This window comes from Talpa occidentalis, unplaced genomic scaffold, assembly GCF_014898055.3.
Source record: "Talpa occidentalis isolate TD23 unplaced genomic scaffold, MPIMG_talOcc4v2.1, whole genome shotgun sequence".
In the NCBI taxonomy this organism is placed as follows: Eukaryota; Metazoa; Chordata; class Mammalia; order Eulipotyphla; family Talpidae; genus Talpa; species Talpa occidentalis.
Genome location: NW_026555331.1, coordinates 102,359,845 through 102,380,386, shown reverse-complemented (window position 1 = coordinate 102,380,386; position 20,542 = coordinate 102,359,845). Strand labels below are relative to the sequence as shown.

The 20,542-nt window shown below is 37.1% G+C and overlaps 1 protein-coding gene and 1 long non-coding RNA gene across 3 annotated transcripts in view; one reads left to right on the top strand and one right to left on the bottom strand.

Annotated features, from left to right (window-relative positions):
- The window catches only part of LOC129145326 (uncharacterized), a 185,894-nt gene that overhangs the window by 152,842 nt on the left and 12,510 nt on the right, over positions 1–20,542 (bottom strand). Inside the window, exon 2 of the long non-coding RNA XR_008550772.1 lies at positions 4,717–4,859. This is a non-coding gene — a long non-coding RNA (uncharacterized LOC129145326). The remainder of the gene's footprint in view (positions 1–4,716; positions 4,860–20,542) is intronic.
- Positions 1–20,542, top strand: part of CUNH7orf31 (chromosome unknown C7orf31 homolog) — a 29,084-nt gene that overhangs the window by 2,689 nt on the left and 5,853 nt on the right. For both annotated transcript variants that reach the window (XM_037509429.2, XM_037509424.2), the window contains exons 3-7: positions 1,468–1,644; positions 7,543–7,614; positions 9,596–9,625; positions 13,425–13,606; positions 14,994–15,082. In XM_037509429.2, the coding sequence (XP_037365326.1) occupies positions 1,468–1,644; positions 7,543–7,614; positions 9,596–9,625; positions 13,425–13,606; positions 14,994–15,082 (550 nt within the window). The remainder of the gene's footprint in view (positions 1–1,467; positions 1,645–7,542; positions 7,615–9,595; positions 9,626–13,424; positions 13,607–14,993; positions 15,083–20,542) is intronic.

Here is a 20,542-nt window from a genome sequence, read left to right as displayed (position 1 = left end):
AATAAAGTTGTACTTACAAAAAACAAGTAATAGTTCCTCGAAAAATTAAACATAGAATTATTATATGACCCACCCCATTCCCCTTCTAGATATATACCCAAAATAACTGGAAACAAGTACTCAAACAAAACCTAGTTCATACATGTTCAAAGCATTTTTCACCATAGCCAAAAAGTAGAAAAACCCAGACATCAATCAGCTGATGAATGAAGAAAACATGTTATATTCATACAGTGGAAAGTTATTCAGCCATAAAAAAAATGAACAGCTGATATGTGGTATAGTCACAAAAGCACCCACAGATGATTTCATGTATATGAAACATTCAGAACAGGCAAGTCTAGAGACAGAAAGTGGATTAGTGGTTGCTTAGGGCTAAAGTAGGGGACCATAGCTGAGGGGTTGTTTTTGAGATGAAGACGTTTAAAATTATCATAGTGGGCCTCCCTGGTGGTGCAGGCAGTTGAGCGCAGCGCTGTGAAGCTGTCTGTAGCCTCTGCAGCACGGGTTTGATCCCAGCCAGCCAAGAAGATACCCACATGGCATGGCAGACCTCTCCTGTCTCGCCCGCTGCTCCCCTCAGCAGTGTATTTCCGTCAGTCTGCCTGTTCTGCTCCCCACTCTGTCTCTGGTGAATCCTCTCACCCTCCCACACATCTGGCCTGTACCCCGGTTCTTCCATGCATGAATAAATAAATCTTTAAAAAAATAAAAATAAAATAAAATTATCATAGTTATGGTTGTACAGATTTGTGACTATACTAAAAACCACTTAATTGTATGCTTTTTTATTGAGGTAACTTTATATGAGTTTCAAGTGTACAGTAATTGTACACTTTAAATGGATGAATTGTCTGGCATGTGAATTATATCTTAATAAAGATGTTTAAAAGAAATGAGTACATGTGCTACAACTGTAAAAACAAAAGAAAAATATTCTGCAGTCCCTCAGGAATTTAATCTCACTGCCTCAGCAGACGAAGATGTCTAAATAAACAACATGTATTATTATTTACCTAGCACTGAGAATTCTTTGTTCTGAAAGCATAATCTAAAAATAATTTTGAAGCTCAGGAATTTTAGTTGTTTTTCTTAATCTGTTTGGGAGCTCTAACAACATACCGCAGACCAGATAGCTTTTAAACAACACGTGTTTATTTCTCACATTTTTGGAGGTCACCACCATGACGTGTTCTAATGAAAGACTTCTTCCTGGTTCATAGCTGGCATTTCTCACTATATCCTCACGTGGTGGAGGAAGCTAGCAATCTTGCCCTGTCTTTTTGATAAGAGCAATAGTCCCATTCGTAAGGGCTACATCATCATTACCTACTTCCCACCTAAAGACCCCACCTTACTCCATCACACTAAGCATTAGTATTTCAACAGATGAATTTGGGGAGAACAGAAATATTCAGATCATAACATACTATGCAGAAGCTATTTCAAGTCTCTCTTTTTTCACAGATATCGTGAATTAAGGGAGTCTCTCAAACGATGTAGGCTTTCTTGGGGCACCGAAAGGGAATATGGCAGGATGATGCCTATTTCACTCCCTGAAGAGCACAGACCAAAATGTGAACCTCCTCCTGCCATGAGCAAAGGACATCAGCATTACGGATTTGGTGGAGAAAACTGGCCGAGGTAAATATGCTTTCTCCCCTCACATAGAAGTCTTCTTTTTTTTTTTAAAAAGATTTATTTTTATTTATTTATACAAGCACTGGGTACAGTCAGAAGCACGGGAGGGTGAGAGAATTCACCAGAGCCAGAGCAGGGAGCAGAGCAGGCAGAAGGACCGAAGTACACTGCTGAGGGGAGCAGCGGGCAGCAAAAGAGGTCTGCGCGCCACATGGGACCCTCCTCCGGTGGCTGGGGAGCAGCCGGGGATCGAACCAGCGCTGCAGAGGCTGTGGGCAGCTTTGCAACCCAGCGCTCAACCGCTGCGCCACTGAGGAGGCCCAACATAGAAGTCTTCATTCATTTTTCTTTATTTCTATTTGACTCTTTTGTTAAATCTACTTTCATATATATTTCTTTTGCTATTTATGAAAAGACACAGATGGAAAAACTAATTATATGACTTCTAATTGCAAAGTTAGTTAGAAATGTTTGTTTATGGATGTCTTTGCTGTCCTTAGATGTGTTCAAGTATTGTGATCAGAAATTTTGATCAGTTTAACTCTTTTGATGATCATGTTTTTATCCAAAACTAAATGGGAATATTCCTGAGAGAGGCTAAATTAATTTTTTTTTTCTTGAGCAAACAGCTGAACTCATTTGTACAGATGTTCTTGATTTTTGGAACTTTTGATTTCTAATTTGTTCATCAATCTCTTAGAATCTATTGAGTATTGTTTTCAGTGTTAAAATATTCAATAATCATATAAATCTTAAAGCACACTTGTATCTTTATTCAAAACAGTTTAAAACTAAAGAGAAAGCAAAAAACTGAGCAACAAATGAAATGGCACATAAATTATTAAAAATTATAAAATTTACTCAAAAGCATTGTTCAGAAACTAGGGGTATAGCTCATTAGGTAATTTACAGCTATTGTTTCCCAAATTTGTATATTAATAATGTCACAGTGTTCTAAAAGAATTGGAAGCACACTCACAGTTACAGTTTGTTTATTTTTTAAAAAAGGCAAAAGACTAGCTTCTAAAGGAAAACTCAGTCTGAAGTGAGAGGTTTGTGTGTGGTATTTATTTGAATGTAGCCCAAGGACACTGGAAGAGGAAATATTTATTCTGATTAGAAAGCAGGGGCCTCTCTGGTGGCACAGGGTTGAAGTCTCAGCACTATCAAGCTATCGCCAGCCACTTGGGCATGAGTTCGATCCCCGACAAGGGAGCTGACCCACATGGCGCAGCAGACCTCTCCTGTTTCACCTGCTGCTCCCCTCAGCAGTGTATTTCAGTAGATCCACCTGTCCTGCTCCCCACTCTGTCTCTAGTGAATCCTCTCACCTCCCACACCTCTGTCCTACACCCCAGTTCTTGTATGCATAAATTAAAAAAAAAATCTTTAAAAAAAAATTTACCCAAGGAGATTGCAGTAAAATAGTCAATCAAGCATAAAGGCACAGGCAAGCATTTGAAGCATGTGGGAATGTACAGTACGTAGCACCCAATAATGTTTTTTTAAAAAACCTAAAATATGAGATTTAAAAGCAAAATGAAGAATCAGAATCATAACTCAAGAACAGAGACACTAATAAAAAAGGTTGATGGTGAACACTGAATCCATTCAAATATGAAATCACTGAGCATTAAATGGTGAGCACTGAATCATTCACATGATTGAGAAAATTACTGTGGATCCAGGTAAAGTTAGAAGCTTTGGCAAAGTACAGCTTATCTACACAACCAAAATGTAGTAATGAGAAGAAGTGAATCAGAGATTATTGTTTTCTCTTTCATGCCTTATTTTAGACATTATTTATCTAATTTATTTATATATACTTAAGATATTATTATCTCAAAATAATAATGCCCGTAATATCTTAACTGTTCCAAAAACATGTTCTTAATTTTACACAGATATTTTATAAATGTATATTTATGTAGTGGAGATTTACCTTTAATTTTACTTTTTCATGTTAAATGCTAATTAAATTTTAAATGTTCTTTTATAAATTGCATGAATCTTTATTTCTTATGAGAGCTGCCGATCTCTCCATTCTTAACCTCCTTACATCTAGTTTTTAGCAAGCAAGATCTAGAATCTACTACATGGTGGTATTTCTATATACTTTTTGTAATTACTCAAACTTTTATAATGGGAATGTGCCGTTTCCATAAAAATAAGGAAACAATCTTTTTTAAACAACAGCATTAATCAAATACTTCTTCTGGCCACACATTATCCTGAGTGTTTTACAGACATTATCTCATTTAAATTAAATTACATTTGCCTTTTTTAAAGTTCATTTTTCTATAAAACTACTTTTGTCCTTTTTTAATTAAATTTTAATTTCACAATGTATTCATTGGTATGCCTTAGGATTTTTCATTGCAAATAAAACAATCTAACTTGGCTACTTTAAGAAGAGGATTTATGAGAGAATATTAAGTTAACTCACAAAACTATGGGAGGCTAGAGAAATAGGCTAATTCCTAAGCTTCAAGGAATAGTAGCCAAATTTATTCTCAGGACTGGGTCTCAGCAGGGGAAGTGTCTTTGCTAAAATTTACACCTCTGCTGCTACTTTATTAGTGCTATCAGACCCCACCTGAAGGCTATATTCTCAGCTTACTCAAGTTCAAGTCAAAGTCTACTGCAGATGTGGCTGACTGGCAGAACTTAGGGCACACATAGGAACCCAGTTATTAGGAAAGCCAGAGTGGATTTTCTGGGGCCCAAAAGTGGGCTATTCACAATGTAGGTAACTAGCAAAATGTAGAGAGGGTACTATAAAAACTCTAGCACATGCTCAGTGTCCGTCAACTGTCACTACAAGCAACAGCAGCAATAGCAACAACATGCTTTCCTATCCAATATGTGGCTCATGGACCAGCAGCAACATGGACCAACATGTGGTCCATGGGTCATCATCAAATAATGAATGCAAAATCTTAGACCCCATTCCAGCTTTACTAAAACAGAATCTGTGTTTGAGTCAAATCCAGATAATTATGCAGCAAAGTTTGATAACTGTTGTTCCAATGTAAGAAAATGCAACACTTTAGAAACTAACAAGAATTTACTTACCCCAAGGGACCACCCTTCAGTTCCTGCATAGAACTTCAAGCCAGGATCTCCGGGTGATATGCACTTCTCTCTAGTTCAAGCATAGTCTTGTCCTGATAGTCCACATCTCTAAACTTGACTAAGTAAACCATCATGTTCATACCCTATAGGAAATAATAAGGAAAAGGAAAAAAAATCTCTATATGAAAGTATACAAGAAAAAGAAAATGTGGGATGTGACCACAGTCCTCACTTCCACAGCTTGATATAAGGATATTGTTGGCATTAAGATGTTCTTCCTCCACTACCCACTCCAAGATCTCTCGTCTTCAGCTAGTACCTGAGCTGGTTAAAAGTGCATTACCTGGTGGAGCAGCCCCAGATTCTGCTCTCCAGAGATCCTTTATGTTCCTGGCTGTGTGAAGCTATTACAGTATTCCATTAACTTTATCCCTTTAGGAATAATACTAGAATAGATTCTTCAAGCTCTAGTACTACTCCTTTCCCCTATCATTGTATAACAACAATCTTCTTGTCCTTGACATTCAGGATTAATCATCCCAGTCTACTTGGTAAAGTCCTTCCTTGCCTGTTTTCTCCAGAGTCATATGGAGCCCCAAAATGCCACATCATAAGTTCTGCCTCCAATTCAACAGCACCATTGTTGCATCCTCTAATGGAGGCATTTCTTCCTTTACCTATAAACAGGGATGGGAAAGCAAGTTTATGAAATCTACTCTGGGTCAAATGTATATAGGGTGAGTTTTCAAAAGATACTGGACAGCCACAAGGGACTGCTGAGCATGGCATTGTATAACAAAACTTTGCAAGTACCCAGAGGAATGTAAATTATGGACTTTAGGGGATAATGATGTGTCAGTGCAGGTCATCAGTTGTAACAGATATGGCACTCTGGTGGGGGAGGTTGATAATGGGGAAGGCTAAGCATGTCAGCAGTAAAAAATACCTGGGAATTCCACCTTCCTTTCAACTTTGCTGTGAACCTAAAACTGCTCTAAAATGACAGTCTATTTTAAAGCAATAAAAAATCAGGTCCAGTTTACTTTGATTACCACCATACCAATCCCAGTTACCTACCTAAAGGGACCTGTTGTCACCACTTTGGTGTGTCTCCTATCATACCTTTTGTTATAATCATACCCACATCCATTTGGCATTATTTTGTTTATGTGCAGAATCATTTGATACATAGTATTAGATGACTTCTTTTTCCTCTCTACAACCTAGAAATGGTGAACACAGATCTATCTCATTCTTTTCCACTTCTCATAGTGTTTCACCATATGGATGCATCATAGATTATATTTCCTTTTTTTTTTGCATTAACTACATGTAATGAATACCCATGTATAGGCATACTTGAGCTCATACATCCATGCCTAAATATCTCTTTAGACAAAATTTTAAGTGGAGGTCATGGATCACTATAAGTGAATATTTTTAATTTTAGGAGATATTGCCCAAATGCTTTATATTCTCATAGTAGTATCTAAAAACAGTATCTACTCATTTCCCCATAGTTTTGACCAACTGAAGTATAGTGTCAAACTGTATAAATTTTGCCTGTCTAATGATTAAAGGCTAGCTTAGTGATCAGAATACATTTCTCTAAATAGACTGAGTTTTCCTTATGCTTGTTTTTTTCTTTTTTTTTATACAGAATTTATTTATTTATTTATTATTTTTGCAGTACCATTGTTAGTGTTTTTGACAATATAGGATTACTCTCCCACTAAAGTGCAGTCACTGATAGTCCTACACCATAGTCCCCCAAAACATACACACATCTATGACCAGCTTTCAAAGGTTATTTTTAAAGTTTACCTTTGTCTAACCCTTTATTTGGTTTTTCTGTATTCCACCTATAAGTGACACCATCCAGTATTTATTTTCTCCTTCTGGTTTATTTTGCTTTTTTTCTTATATATGACTACTTACATATCTTTATCTGTTCTTATTCTTTGTCCAATTTTATTCTTTGTCTTTTAGCTATAGATTCTTCTTAAATCTTTATAGTCTGGATATTAATTAATCCTTTATATATCTTTATTGCAAATATTTCTTCCAATCTTTGTTTTAATTGTGCTTTTCTATGCTCCTAGCTTCAAAAGTTTTGCATTTGACGTTATCAAATTTCCCTTTGGTTTTTTTTTTTTTTTTTTTTTATAGAGGCATGTTTATTTATTTATCTGTTTGTTTGTTTGTTTTTTTTTGTTTATACATGCACTGGGTACAGTCAGAAGCGCGGGAGGGTGAGAGAATTCACCAGAGCCAGAGCGGGGAGCAGAGCAGGCAGAAGGACCGAAGTACACTGCTGAGGGGAGCAGCGGGCGGCAGGAGAGGTCTGCGCGCCATGCGGGACCCTCCTCCGTTGCCGGGGGAGCAGCCGGGGATCGAACCGGCGCCGCAGAGGCCGCGGGCAGGTTCGCAATCCAGCGCTCAACCGCTGCGCCACCGGGGAGGCCCTCCCTTTGGTTTTTGACCTTATTAAACAAATCTCATTTTGAATGTTTTCCCTACACAAGAAAAAAAAAAAACGCTTAATCTTGTATTTTTCTTGTAATATTTATGTTTTCCAGTTCCTTCAATTTTAATCCACCTGAAATATCTTTGTGAATAGACATAGAAATCTATTTTTTCTAAATGGCTAGTAAATTTTTCCTGTAGTGTTTATTGAAATTTTTTTTCTACTGATTTAAAAAGCCACCTTTTCATATACCGAATTTCCATATATCATATATACATGGTTTTTAGTCTATTTATCTTTAAATGCTTCACCATTATACTATGTAAAAAAATCTTCAATTTAATTTTTTTTCTTTTTAGAAAGCTTCCTGTTGAACAATTTTATTATTTGACACAGAACAAAAAAAGTGGCCTCTATGGAAATGATTCTTTGTAAGTTTTAGGTTTCTTTTCTTTATATCATTTTCCAGTAGAAATTAGTTATATGAGTAAATTTTTAAAACCCAAAATTGGAGCTTTTAGAAAAATAAAGTATCCCTTGTTTAAAACATAGATCATTAATAATAGAAACCAACATGACTAAAGAAACAACAGAAATAAAACAAATAAACCAAAACCCAATTATACAAGTGAAAACTGCGAAATGTGGAATAGTAATGTGTGAAGGAATTCATACAGGTCATTTGATCCATTTCTCTGCCTTTGACCTACTGAATCTAGGAATAACCTATAACATTTATTTACAGGTTCATAGAAAATGTTCCTGTACCATATACAAAAATTTTTAATCCAAATTTTATGAGAACAGTCCCTTTTTTAGATTAAAAATACTTGTTAATTTACCCTTTGTTAGAGGAATTATTTTGCTATTTATTAAATTATATTTTATTATTTCTAATATGTACTGTGAACATATTACAAAAGTTTACTTTTAAATTTTCAAATAAAAATAAAACAGCCTAAAAAAATGAAAATGTCACCTTTTTACTCTTATGATTAGTCTTAGGAATCCATTTATAGGTAAGACTTGAATATAGAGTTCAGCCACAAGAGGGAGCCAAAAAAACATGAAATTTGTGGTTGCTAGGTCCTATTTACCACTTTGGGATTAGTAAAGTTTGAAAAGTAAAGAGTGGTAGTAAAATAATGGACTGATCCAGGTCAAGGAATTAATGCTTCTGAACATTTTTTATTTTCACTTATATTTTTCAAACTCTGAATTTCTTAGAAATCTTTTCTTTTTTAAAAAAGTGTTTCTTTCCATTTTGAATCAAATCAATTTTAGGCATATACATGTCAGTTTCATAGCTAATTGTATTGATGTATGAGAAGTTGTTTAGATGCTGATTTTGTTTCATAAACAATAACCAATCTAGTAACTTTATATTCCTTTGATTCTTATACTAGTTGCCCACCCTCCCCAACTCAAGCAGAAATAGAGCTGGAAGACAATTCATGCTGTGTTCTAGTTCCAATCCCACAAACTTAAAGTCCAAATAAAGAAAGACATAAACCCTTTATAGTCCATATGAATTATGTGTTTGTAATTCACTATAGACTATTAAGATTATCGGGGTTATATACAACTTTCTGAATAGAAGAACAAAAATTAAACTGTGCTCACGCTCAATTTTATTGATCTTTACTATCAACAAGTAACATTCTTTTCATTTTTCATGCCTGAAATTATTCAGAAATATTTTCATATGCTGAAACTGGTTGTTGAAAATCAGTGTAAGTAGATGATAATCCCTCTCTAATGTGGATTTTATTCCTGGACTGCAGTATTATTTCCTGGCATGCAGAGCCCAGAAAAATTAATTAGCAAATTAACAATCTCAAAATGAATGGATTTAAAAAAGGAATGCCTCCAGGAATTTGTTCTGTTTTGTTCTAGCTTCTTCGTCAACTGTGCAACATTTACTATTATGAGAAAGATCAGCAATTCTGGGCAAAGGGACAAAGAACACACAGTTCTTATATATCTCCCAACCAGGCTACACTCAGGTCACTTTAGGTCATGTAATTGCACCACATGCATGTGTGACAAACTGCTCAGGGCCTTTTGGCTCCTACTTCACTATTAGGGCGGATGTCAGTGAGAAGCAGAGCTCCTATCTTTACAAGCACCAGTGCTATACCTGCACTGTGAATAAAACATGCAAAATGGGTGGTAAATGGCACTGAAGTCAATTGAATAAGCAGAATGGGAAATAATGATCAGTAGACAACTGAAATGTGATGGCATCTCTCTGTCTCATCAATATTCAATATCTCAGAAAGTAAATCAAGGATATCTTAAAGGGAAAAAAGTTTGGAAATGGGATACATTCTTAAGCAAGTGTTTAATAGGAGTGTAAGCTTTTAAAATTTCCTAATATAAATTGGGATTTGTTTCCTGTTTTTGTTCTAGGCTGCCCAAACCACCTAATTCAACAGTAGAGTAAGTATGCAACTTATATTTTCCTTCCCTGTTACAATGAAGGAAAAAAAATGCATTCCGTCTGCTGTAGATAGTGTGAGGACAAATGAGAATTTTCATTTAAAAAAAAATTGTTTAACAAGTAAAAGGAGAGACTGGCAGAAGTTCAAGGTAATGGTATTACTGATTTCCCCCCAAATATATCCCCTGCTGATCTTTTATAAAGTAAACTTTAATTACTGGGGAAATGGTACAGAATTCCTACAGATGCCACACCCAGTTTCCCCTATTAATATCTTACATGAGTATGGTTCATTTATCACAATTAATGAGTCAGTGTTGATATACTACACTTAACAAAAGATCATATTTTACTCAGATTTCCTCAGTTTTTCCTAATGTCCTTTTCCTGTTCCAGGATCCCATCCAGGATACATTACATTTGGTGGTCCTGTCTCCTTAGATTGCCTTTGGCTGTGACACTTTTTCAGTCTTTTTGTTTGTTTGTTTGTTTTTAATGATCTACACAGTTTTGAGAACTACTGGCCAGGTATTTTGTAAAATATCTCTGAATTGGGTTGTCTGTTATTTTTCTTATCATTACTGGGGCAATATGTCTCAATGAGGTAAACCACAAAGGTAAATTTCCATTTTCATCACATCCTGTCAAGAGTCCACATTACCAATATAACTTATCACTGTTGACTTTAGCCTTGATTACCTACTTGAGGTAGTGTTTATCAGGTTTAAACACTGCACGGTTAACCTTTTGTCTCTCCTTTCTATATTATATTCTTTAGGGGAAAGTAACTTGAACAGTTTACACTTAAGAAGTCTGGAATTATGTTCCACCTCCTTGAGGACAGAGTACCCACATAAATTATTGGGCATTCCTCTGCACGGGAGATTTGTCTATTCTCCAGCATTTATTTATTTCTTTATTCAATCAGTTATTTATAGCATATGAATTCAAGGATATTTATTTTGTACTTTGGAACATGATGAATAGCAGTAATCATGTGCTACATATTTTTGTTATTCAAATTGGTCATGGGGCATTCTTTTAATTGGCTCCTAAGTCCATACATCTATCATGTATGTAAGGCAATTTTCTCAAACTATGCAGGCTTACTTATTTTTTTAAAGATTAATTTATTCATGCATACAAGAACTGGGGTACAGGCCATAGGTGCAGGGGGTGAGAGGACTCACCAGAGACAGAGTGGGGAACAGAACAGGCAGATTGACTGAAATACACTGCTGAGGGGAGCAGCAGACGAGACAGGAGAGGTCAGCTGCACCATGTGGGTTGCTCCCTGGCCAGCCAGGGATGGAACTCGTGCTGCAGTGGCTATGGACAGCTTCACAGTGCTGTGCTTAACCCCTTGCGCCACCAGGGAGGGCCAGGCTTACTTATTTTTAAGCAGATTTGCAAGGGGAAATTAGTTCAAGGGGGTCAGTCTACTATAGAATCCACAGAATTGGACACTGAAATATTTTTTAGAGCAAATGAAATTCAGTGTGTAGTATATAAAATAAAGTACAGACAGTATTACACTTCATTGCAAGAGCAGTTACTACACTAATCTTTTCATAACTATAAGGGACTGGGTGAGTCAGGACACTCAGGAATACCCCAATTCTGGGTCTTCACATCATCACAGAATTGATAGATATCTTGCACCTGTACCATGCTGTGCACTGAATGATATGGCACTTTTTTAAGGAAAGTAAATAAATTTGAGAAGCAATTAGTAATAGCAATTAAAAAAAAGTTATATACCCAGTTCAGAAATGTGTTAGGTAAGAGTTTGTGACAAGGCAAGGAATAGGAATACCTTTACACAAAGAGCTGGCTTCATAAATGACTTTTCCCCAGGTTTTTCTCTTGCAAATCAATCTTAATTAATTATAATATCTACAGGAGATAACTAGGAATTTGCTGAGAATTTTGAACCTCTAGGTGTCTCAGAGAGCCCACAGATGCCAAAGCTGCTGAATTCAGTGCAAGTTTGCATCAGCATGCTGTGTACACAATAGGGGCCTAGATCTGGGGCTGGGCCCCCCAAGCATGTTAGTCACCAATTGGATGACACATTGAGATCTGGGTTTGAAATTAAAGCTTCATGATATAATTTAAGATACCTTAATAAAGTTGCCATTTTAGCTATTGATCCATGAAGCTATCTCTTCCTGATACCTTGATTTAGATGATACTGAGAATTTGTGGCAAAATGAACCAAAAATGCTAGGAATTGAAAAAGCCATAAAATGGAAAAGCAATGAGATATCTAAAAATATGTTCCTTATCCAAATTATCCTCACTATTTCATAGTCATACCATCCATAGTTACTAATAGAAATTATTATATAAAGTCTACAATATCTGGATAGAAAATAGTGAAAGGGAAAATTCTCTTAACAAGACCCTAACACTAAGCAGATACAAGACACTTTTCCAGTAGCTTCTGTAGATTACAATTTTTCGCACCATGAATGCAGCTCATCTTTTAAACTCTTTTGCTAATCTCCTGTAACAACAGCCCAGTGCCCCCATACTTGTGCACATTAGCATCTCACTGCTCAAATGTGCTCTATTAGATGGCTGAATCCTCCCTCGTTATATTTGCTGGGATGAGGGGTTGGGTGGGATTATTGTCTCACAGTTCTGGAGGCTAGAAGTGTTAGATCAAGGTTTTAGCAGAGTTGATTCCTTCTTAGAGAATCTCTTTGATGCCTCTTAACGTCTAGCAGTTTGCTGATAAACTTGGTGTTCCTTGGTTTGTAGATGCATCACCCATCCTCTGCCTTTATCATCGCATGGTATTCTTCCTGTGCGTGGCTGTATCTAAATATCTCTTTTTTATAAGGATACCAGTCACAATGGATTAGGGGGCCACCCTACTCCAGTGTGACCTCATCTTATGCAATTACATCTTCAACAACCCTGTTTGCAAATAATCACATTCTGAGGTTCTGTGTGTGTTAGGATTTCAACATGGGGTGGGAGAACATAATTCAACCATAACACTGGTCTTGCTTTTTTCTATGTAATTTTCTAATTATATATAACATTTACTGAGCCCATGAACTGCCTAATCTCAATTTTCTTCTAATTTAGATAGCTTTCACGGTTTTTTAAAAACCTCTGCCAGTTATTTAAATGATAGGATAATTATCTCTGTAGTATTTTTAACATGTCTTCTTTTACCTTCTGTATGCTAGCTGTTTTTGGCTTTTGAATTTCTAAACAGTATTATGTATATAAACAGGCAGTATACTTTGTTGAGTGATTGCTTAAAGAAACAGAGCCTGAGTTGAAAGTCCAATCCAAGATGGTTAGAGATCACAGCATACAGAAGCTGAATGCCCAAAATTATGCCAAAAAATAAAGTACTGGAGTCCACTTAAAACAGGAGGCAGGAATAGAAAGCAACTAGAAATTCTTCCAGTAGCATTCAAAAACTATGAAACTCATATATCTTCTGTTTCATATTGTATCAGTTAAGAAATTTATCCACTGTTAAGGATTTGGTGGGATTCACTTTTAAAAATTAACGTATTTGTATTTATTTAGCAAAATGAAGAAAATACCATTTTGGGGTTTTTTTGGGGGGGAGGGCATATGTTTCACCCAAATACTAACTCCAAGAACACAGAAATTTTGGTTCACTGTCATATCCCCAGGGAGTAGAACAGTACCTGCCACAAAAAAGGGTCCCAATAAATATTTGATGGTTGATGTTTTTAATTGTACTTCCTTCTATTCTCTTTTGCTTTGTGTTGTGTGTGTGTTTCGTTTTGTTTGCTCAACTAACAGAGAAATATGTTCCCTGTATCCAATTGAACACCCCTATCACACACACATCTCCCGTGGTGCCATGTTCCCGACCTTCACATCACCTAAGGAGCTGTACACTGGCATTAAAGCCCGAAGCCATCAGCCATTTCCTCCCACTGTGCCAACAAAGGCTTATGATACAACGGTTTTGAAGACAAGAGGTAAACCATGATTTGAAATCAGAACAGTATTAATTCTTCTATTTGGGGCTTATTTGATAATAAAGTAGTGCAAAGGATTCAGGTCACAAAAATGTGACCCATCAGTGGATTAGGAAAGTTATTCTCAGCTCTGGGTTGCACTTTGAAGCCACCTGGGACCCCACCCCAGACCCAGTGAGTCAGAGTTTCTTCACAATTCAGGCAGATGCGCTTAACTTTTATTCTTTATACAGAACCCCCACAATAGAATCAGAAACCTAGCATTATGGAAGTGTTTTCAGTCTATTTGTATTTTCTATTTGTATTTTCTACTAGTATTTTCTATTTTAACTGCCCTCCTGCTCCCTCTTATGGTTAGCTTTTGAAAATTCCATCCTAGCTTAGGCGATCAGCGTAAGGGACAATGCTGGGTTCAGAGCATCAGAGTCTGGGTGTGGGTTAGCAGTTGTGATGAAACTAGAAGATTATCATTGAAGTAAGACTCAGAAATAATGGGAGCCATTTGTTCAGGTCCTCCTAACACCTTGGAGCACCATCTCAAAGATGTAAACCTTGGGATCTTCCCAGTTGTGTTTTATTAGAGAGGATGGTAAGCCCATAAGCTAGTCATCAAGTTTCTCCCACTCTAGACACCTCAAAACAGAGACGAAACCCATAAATATTGAAGTTACTAGACATAAGGTAACCTAAGGTGACAGATAAGGTACAAGGTAGGCAGAGATAAATACTTGTTGCATGAATTTAGGCTGAATTAAGACCCAAGAACTGTCCCACAATGCAGTTCCTCTGTACATGAATATTTGCACCCAAATGTAACAGTGGAATACTGCCATCATTAATATCCACCTAAGTATATAGACAGTAAAGTGAACTTATCATAGGTCCACAGGAAGCCACGGTGTGTTTGATAAAGCTTATCAAACTTCCACAATACCTAAGAACTTGTATTCTTTAAAATGTTCTCTTTTTATTACCTCTTTGGTAAGCAAGTACTAACTCCATTTCCTGGCCCTAGGAAGGGAAACCCAAAACAGGTAGTAGAGAAATGCATTTGCTGAGCCTTCAGAAACCATAGAGAGAATCGAGGAAGATTTCTAATTTACCTAAAAATTCCTTTCATTAGCAAGAAAGGTGCAGTACTAATGCCTTCTTCTACAGCTGCTATTAGGGGTAGAGACTAGACACATTCTCACTCTGTGTGGCCCACATGCTGCTCGTTTATGGGACAAGAATTCAAACAAAGCTAAAACTATATAACTAAAATGTGTACATGCATTATTTGCTACCTCCTATTATCTTGGTTCTACTTATTGTACTGATAAAATGAAATAATTAGGAGACTATTGTTGCATATCCAGGATCACAGTGTTTTTCCTGAAATTTTCAGGTAACCCTTACAGATATGAACTGCTTGATTTTCCCATGGACTCAAAGAAGAGAGCCTTGACTTGGCCAGGTCAGGGTGTCTATTATGACGTAAGTATCTCTGAAAATGTATGTTTAAAACAAAGTAAAAACATTTTGATTCTGTAATTTATAAAAGTCTAAATATGGATTGCTTTTATTTTATATCTGGATGAAACTTTTGAAATTTTGACCATGATTCACATTTTCTGTTTTCTTAGCTGATTTTATATACACTTGGCAATTATGTAACATTTCCAATAAGGCAACCCCCGCAAAAAGGTGAAGAACTGTATCCCAACTTTTTTTATTGGTGAATTTTTATTGAGATAAAATTGGTATACAACATATAAGTTTCACGTGTATAGAATTATAATTTGTCATCCCTGTATACATTATGCTTGCCATCAAAAAATCTAGTTTTCACCCCCCACCATATAGTTGACCCATTTACCCATTTTCCCCCAACTCCCTTGCCTTCTGGTAACCTCTAGTCTGTCCTCTGTATCTAAGATTTTGTTTGTTCATTTGCTTTGTTTCTTTATCTTACACATGTGAGTGAAATTATACAGTGTTTGTCTTTCTCCTTCTGACATATTTCACTGAGCCCAACTCTTATTCCTTTGACTCATTATATATCCATCAACTCCAAATATGCATAATCAATGGGAGATTTTCAGAAAGATTTGCAATTTATTATCTCCACTATTATATCTGTGTACAATCAAAAATAAAATCAAGCAGTAGCCACCATTTATTGACAAGTTGCTACACTCTAACCACTTTGGAAATAATATGTCATTTGCCTGCTACAGCTATCTCAAAAGGCTAGTATCATCATTCACATTTTAAAGATAAGAAAACTGAGGCTCAAAGAGTTAGTGACTGACTCATAATCAGAGAATTCAGGCTTGTGTGACTCCAATCTCTGCTCCTAACCACATACTAGGACTTCACATGGGAAAAAGGAAAAATTCTAAGTCATGAAGGAAAATACCTAGACATTTGAAAATAATAATATTTGGCTTTAATTGGCCAATCAGTTTCTGAGAAGTACTGCCAAGAGATTATGGAAATATGATGTTTATTATAGAATAAACAGTATTCTCTCCTTGCCTTTATCAGTCTCTGAAGTAGGCAAGAAATAATTATGGAAGATTGGAAATATCTGAATTTTGCTGGGGAGGAACCACTGTGGTAGACCAGAGTTTAGACATTGCAATGAGCTAGGCAATTTCCTGTTTTTTCTTTGTAAAGTTATTTCAAGAAAAAGCCTTGGCCTAATCACCATCTCTCTCCTCCTGCTGTACCTGATGCCCATAGGAGGAAGAGAGGGGACACAATAACTTGAAAAAGTAGTTCCAAAAATGTGTCTCCTAGCTATACAAGAGAAATCTCCAGGCACCACATTTTATTATCTTCCATTCATTTTTTTATACATAGAAGTATGTTAAAGATATCGGTAAAGAGTGTAAATTTATTTTAAAGTGGTTCAGCTCCTGGCTCTAAACATATCAGCTTTCTGACCCTAGTAATACACTTAACCTTTCAGTAAGTACCTCAATTTCCTCATAGATAAAACAGGAATAAAAATAATACAACGCAATAGAGTTGTACTGTGACTGAAATGCATATAAAAGCACTCAGCACCATGGTGGCAAACAACAGGCTCCTAATAAATGTTCACTTGTGTCAATATTATTATTCCAATGATGAAAGCACTTTGCTGACATAGCAATAAGAAATGGGTAGACTTATTCAAACTATACTACAAAGCCATAATCATCAAAGCTGCATGGTACTGGAACAAGAACAGACACCCAGACCAATGGAATAGAATAGAAAATCCAGAAATAAACCCACAGATTTATGGTCAACTAATCTTTGACAAAGGAGCAAAGACTATGCATTGGAGCAAAGAAAGTTTGTTCAATAAATGGTGCTGGGAAAACTGGGTCGCTACATGCAAAAGAATGAAGCTTGACCACTATCTCACACCATACACAAAAATCAACTCAAAATGGATTAAAGAACTAGACATAAGACCTGAAACCATAAAATGCATAGAAGGAAATATAGGCAAAACACTAGGTGATATGCACATCAAAGACATCTTTACAGACACATCACCCAAAGCAGTGATAGTGAAGGCAAAGATAAACAGCTGGGACTACATCAAATTAAAGAGCTTCTGCACAGCAAAAGAGACAATAACAAAAACAAAGAGTAACCCCACCAACTGGGAGAACATTTTTGCACCCAACACTAATGATAAAGGATTGATCACAAAAATCTGCAAAGAGCTGAGGAGACTCAACAAGAAAATAATCCTGTCAAAAAATGGGCAGAAGAGCTAAAAAGAAACTTCTCTGAAGAGGAAATGCAAATGGCCAACAGGCATATGAAAAAATGTTCAACATCACTTGTCATCAGGGAAATGCAAATCAAAACTACCATGAGGTACCATCTGACACCAGTGAGAATGGCACATATTAAAAAAACTAGCAACAACAAATGTTGTTGAGGATGTGGAGAAAAAGGAACTCTCCTGCACTGTTGGTGGGAGTGCAAACTGGTCTAACCACTATGGAGAGCTGTGTGGAGATTTCTGGACCTTCTAAACATAGAGCTTCCATATGATCCAGCAATTCCACTCCTAGGTATTTACCCAAAGGACACAGAAACATCAATTCCAAAGAGCACCTGCACCCCTGTGTTTATAGCAGCACTGTTTACAATAGCTAAGCTTTGTAAACAACCCAAATGCCCAAAAATAGATGACTGGATCAGAAGATGTGGTACATATACACCATGGAATATTACTCAGCATTCAAAAAAGATAAACACATGCAATTTGCAGCAACATGGATGGTGCTGGAAGGGATCATGCTCAGCGAAATAAGCCAGAAAGAAAAAGAAAAATACCGGATGGTCTCACTCATAGCAGGAATCTAGAAAACTTAAATAAGGGACCAGGAAAATGAATAACTATATGAAAGTGAAAATCAAAATCAACAAAAAACTATGACCCAGAGACACTCTATGGGGGCGGGGGGCAGAGAGGGGAGGGATTGGGGTCAAAATAAGGGGGTTGCAATTGTATGGGGAATATAAAAATAAAATTTATTTTTAAAAAAATGGGTAGTCTTGGATAGGAGAATATTCTATAAAAAGGGTTTATGACCTTTTATAAATTAAGATTGGGACTTAACAGTCTTTCAAATGTCATTTTGCCTTTGTCCTTTCACATCACATGTACTGAAAACCTGTGCCTTCAAGACCCATAGAAATAGGGACCTATTGGGCCTCCCCTGGTGGTACAGCAGTTGAGCGCTGGGTTGCAAGGCTGCCTGCAGCTTCTGCAGCACCAGTTCTATCCCCGGCCACCGGTGAGGGTCCCACAAAAAAAAAAAAAAAATGAAATAGGGACCTCTCTTCCATTCAGGCCCCTATCTTTTGTTTCCTTGGCCTGGCCCAGTTTTCCCACCAGAGTTTGCTCTTGACAAGGGCTCTCCCGCTGCTACTCTCTTCTGTTGCCATTGCTATTCACCAATTACTTCCAGCCATTGCCCAGTCAGTTTAGATCATTCTTTTTCCTTTTATAACTTACAAAGTAAAAAGGTTCTATTATTTGACTCTTATGGGGTTATTTTTGTCATTCCTTGCTCAGGTAGCCAAAAACTTTTGTCCTTTGTGTTTCTCAAGAATTCAAGCATCTCGTCTTACCTTCTGCAATATAAAAACACTTTTTAGGATACAATCTACTTTGTAATCATCTTTTGAGTAAGATAAGATAGAATCATAGCAGTCAAGTGCCACAAACCTCCCTAGTCTTGGACTATTTGAAATATTTGAACAAATTACTTTTAAATCCTAACTGAGCCTACCACCAAAGTTTCCTTCTCTCTCAATGTTTGGAAAGACACTAGGCTTCCCTGGAAAGAGCACTCACTTATATCATCCATACAAGGAAATGCAGTTTTCCTTCTAGAACTATCTGGCATCTTTCCAGTCCAGTGTGCCCATGCTTCTCCTAGAGACATTCCTCACTCCTAGGACAGTTCTGCCTCTCCACAATAGATCCTATAATCCACACACATCCTCAGATAACAGTAATGAATTGGGTGAGTGCCAAGCACCTCCTTTAGAAATGTGTCATCTTATCAAATAACCAGCTGCACACAGCACTGTCCATCACCACCGCCACCCTGAGCCACACCCCCACCTGCCCATCCCCAGCAACAACAAGGGTGTTCAGAATGAGAACTGGCACGCACTCTTTCCTGCCACATTGGCTCCCCACTTACTGTCTTGCCATCTCTACTTTTCTGCCCTCTGTCCCCGGATGCCCTTTTTCCCCCCTATTGTGTATCTCTTCTCCCTTCTGCTCTGTTCCAAAGTCCTAACTAGATACCAAACAAAAAAATAAAAAACCCTTATAGCAGTTAAGTGCCACAAACATCCCTAGTCTTGGACTATTTGAAATATTTGAACAAATATTTAATCTCTGTTAATCCCTTATTTGTTCACAAATTCAAAACAACTAACATCATTCCTTTGTAGACTAGAGTGTCTGCCTAGATACAAACATCTCAGCAACTGAAATTCCTTCCTATTTTATACTTACCTCCACATCCAATATAGAATTTGCCCTGTGAATAGTATACGTAAGCCATAAGCACCTATTAAGTGAATGAGCTCCAGAAGCCCTCTCTCATTATCCTCAGAATAACATCACCTTAAGTAATTGCTGAAAACTTGCCCAATCTCCATTGGCAAATGTTTCCTGATTTTTAATTCTTCCCAAGATACCACAGGCTACAGCAAAATTTCACATTCCCTATTTTGTGTGCTTTTGACTGCAGTTTAGTAGATCATTCTGTTGGCTAAACCAGAGTAAAGCACAAGACTAATCCCGCCCCTCAGAACAATATTTGTAAAAAGTCCTTGTTTTCTAAATAAGCTGGCTTTGTAAATCATAACAGAGAAGAACCAAAAAACAGCTTTCTTTACCCTGAATAAACAAGCCACATATTTATTAAAGATTTATAGAGGTGGTTATTTTAGACTTCCTGAGACAGTTATTTTCCCAAGCATCTTTTACTGTGGCTATTCTATAGATGTAAAATGGGGCTTACTCCAACCCCACAGGCTTGCCTTGAGCAGCAACTTTAGAAGACCCAACTTAACAGAGCCAGCTCTGGTCTTCCTCTGACTGTGCCAGGAAGTTTACAGGGACTTCACTGGAGCCCATGTTCCCCAGTCTTCCTGCCCCAGACTGATACTGGGCTGCAGAATTCCCTGACAAAATAGCTTTGAACCCAGTTCCAAGGCTTTCGTGGAGTCTCTCCCTCAGGTCCTTCCTCTCAGGGGTTGACAGTGCTGACAAGCTCATAGAAAATTCTAGGCCAGAGAAGTGGCCAATAGATGACTATTTGCCCAAAGTAGAGGTAATATGTAATAGAGTCTTGAATTTCAGGATTAGGTTACCCTCACAGGCAAGGCACCTCAGAGTTTGAGGTGGAACTGGGG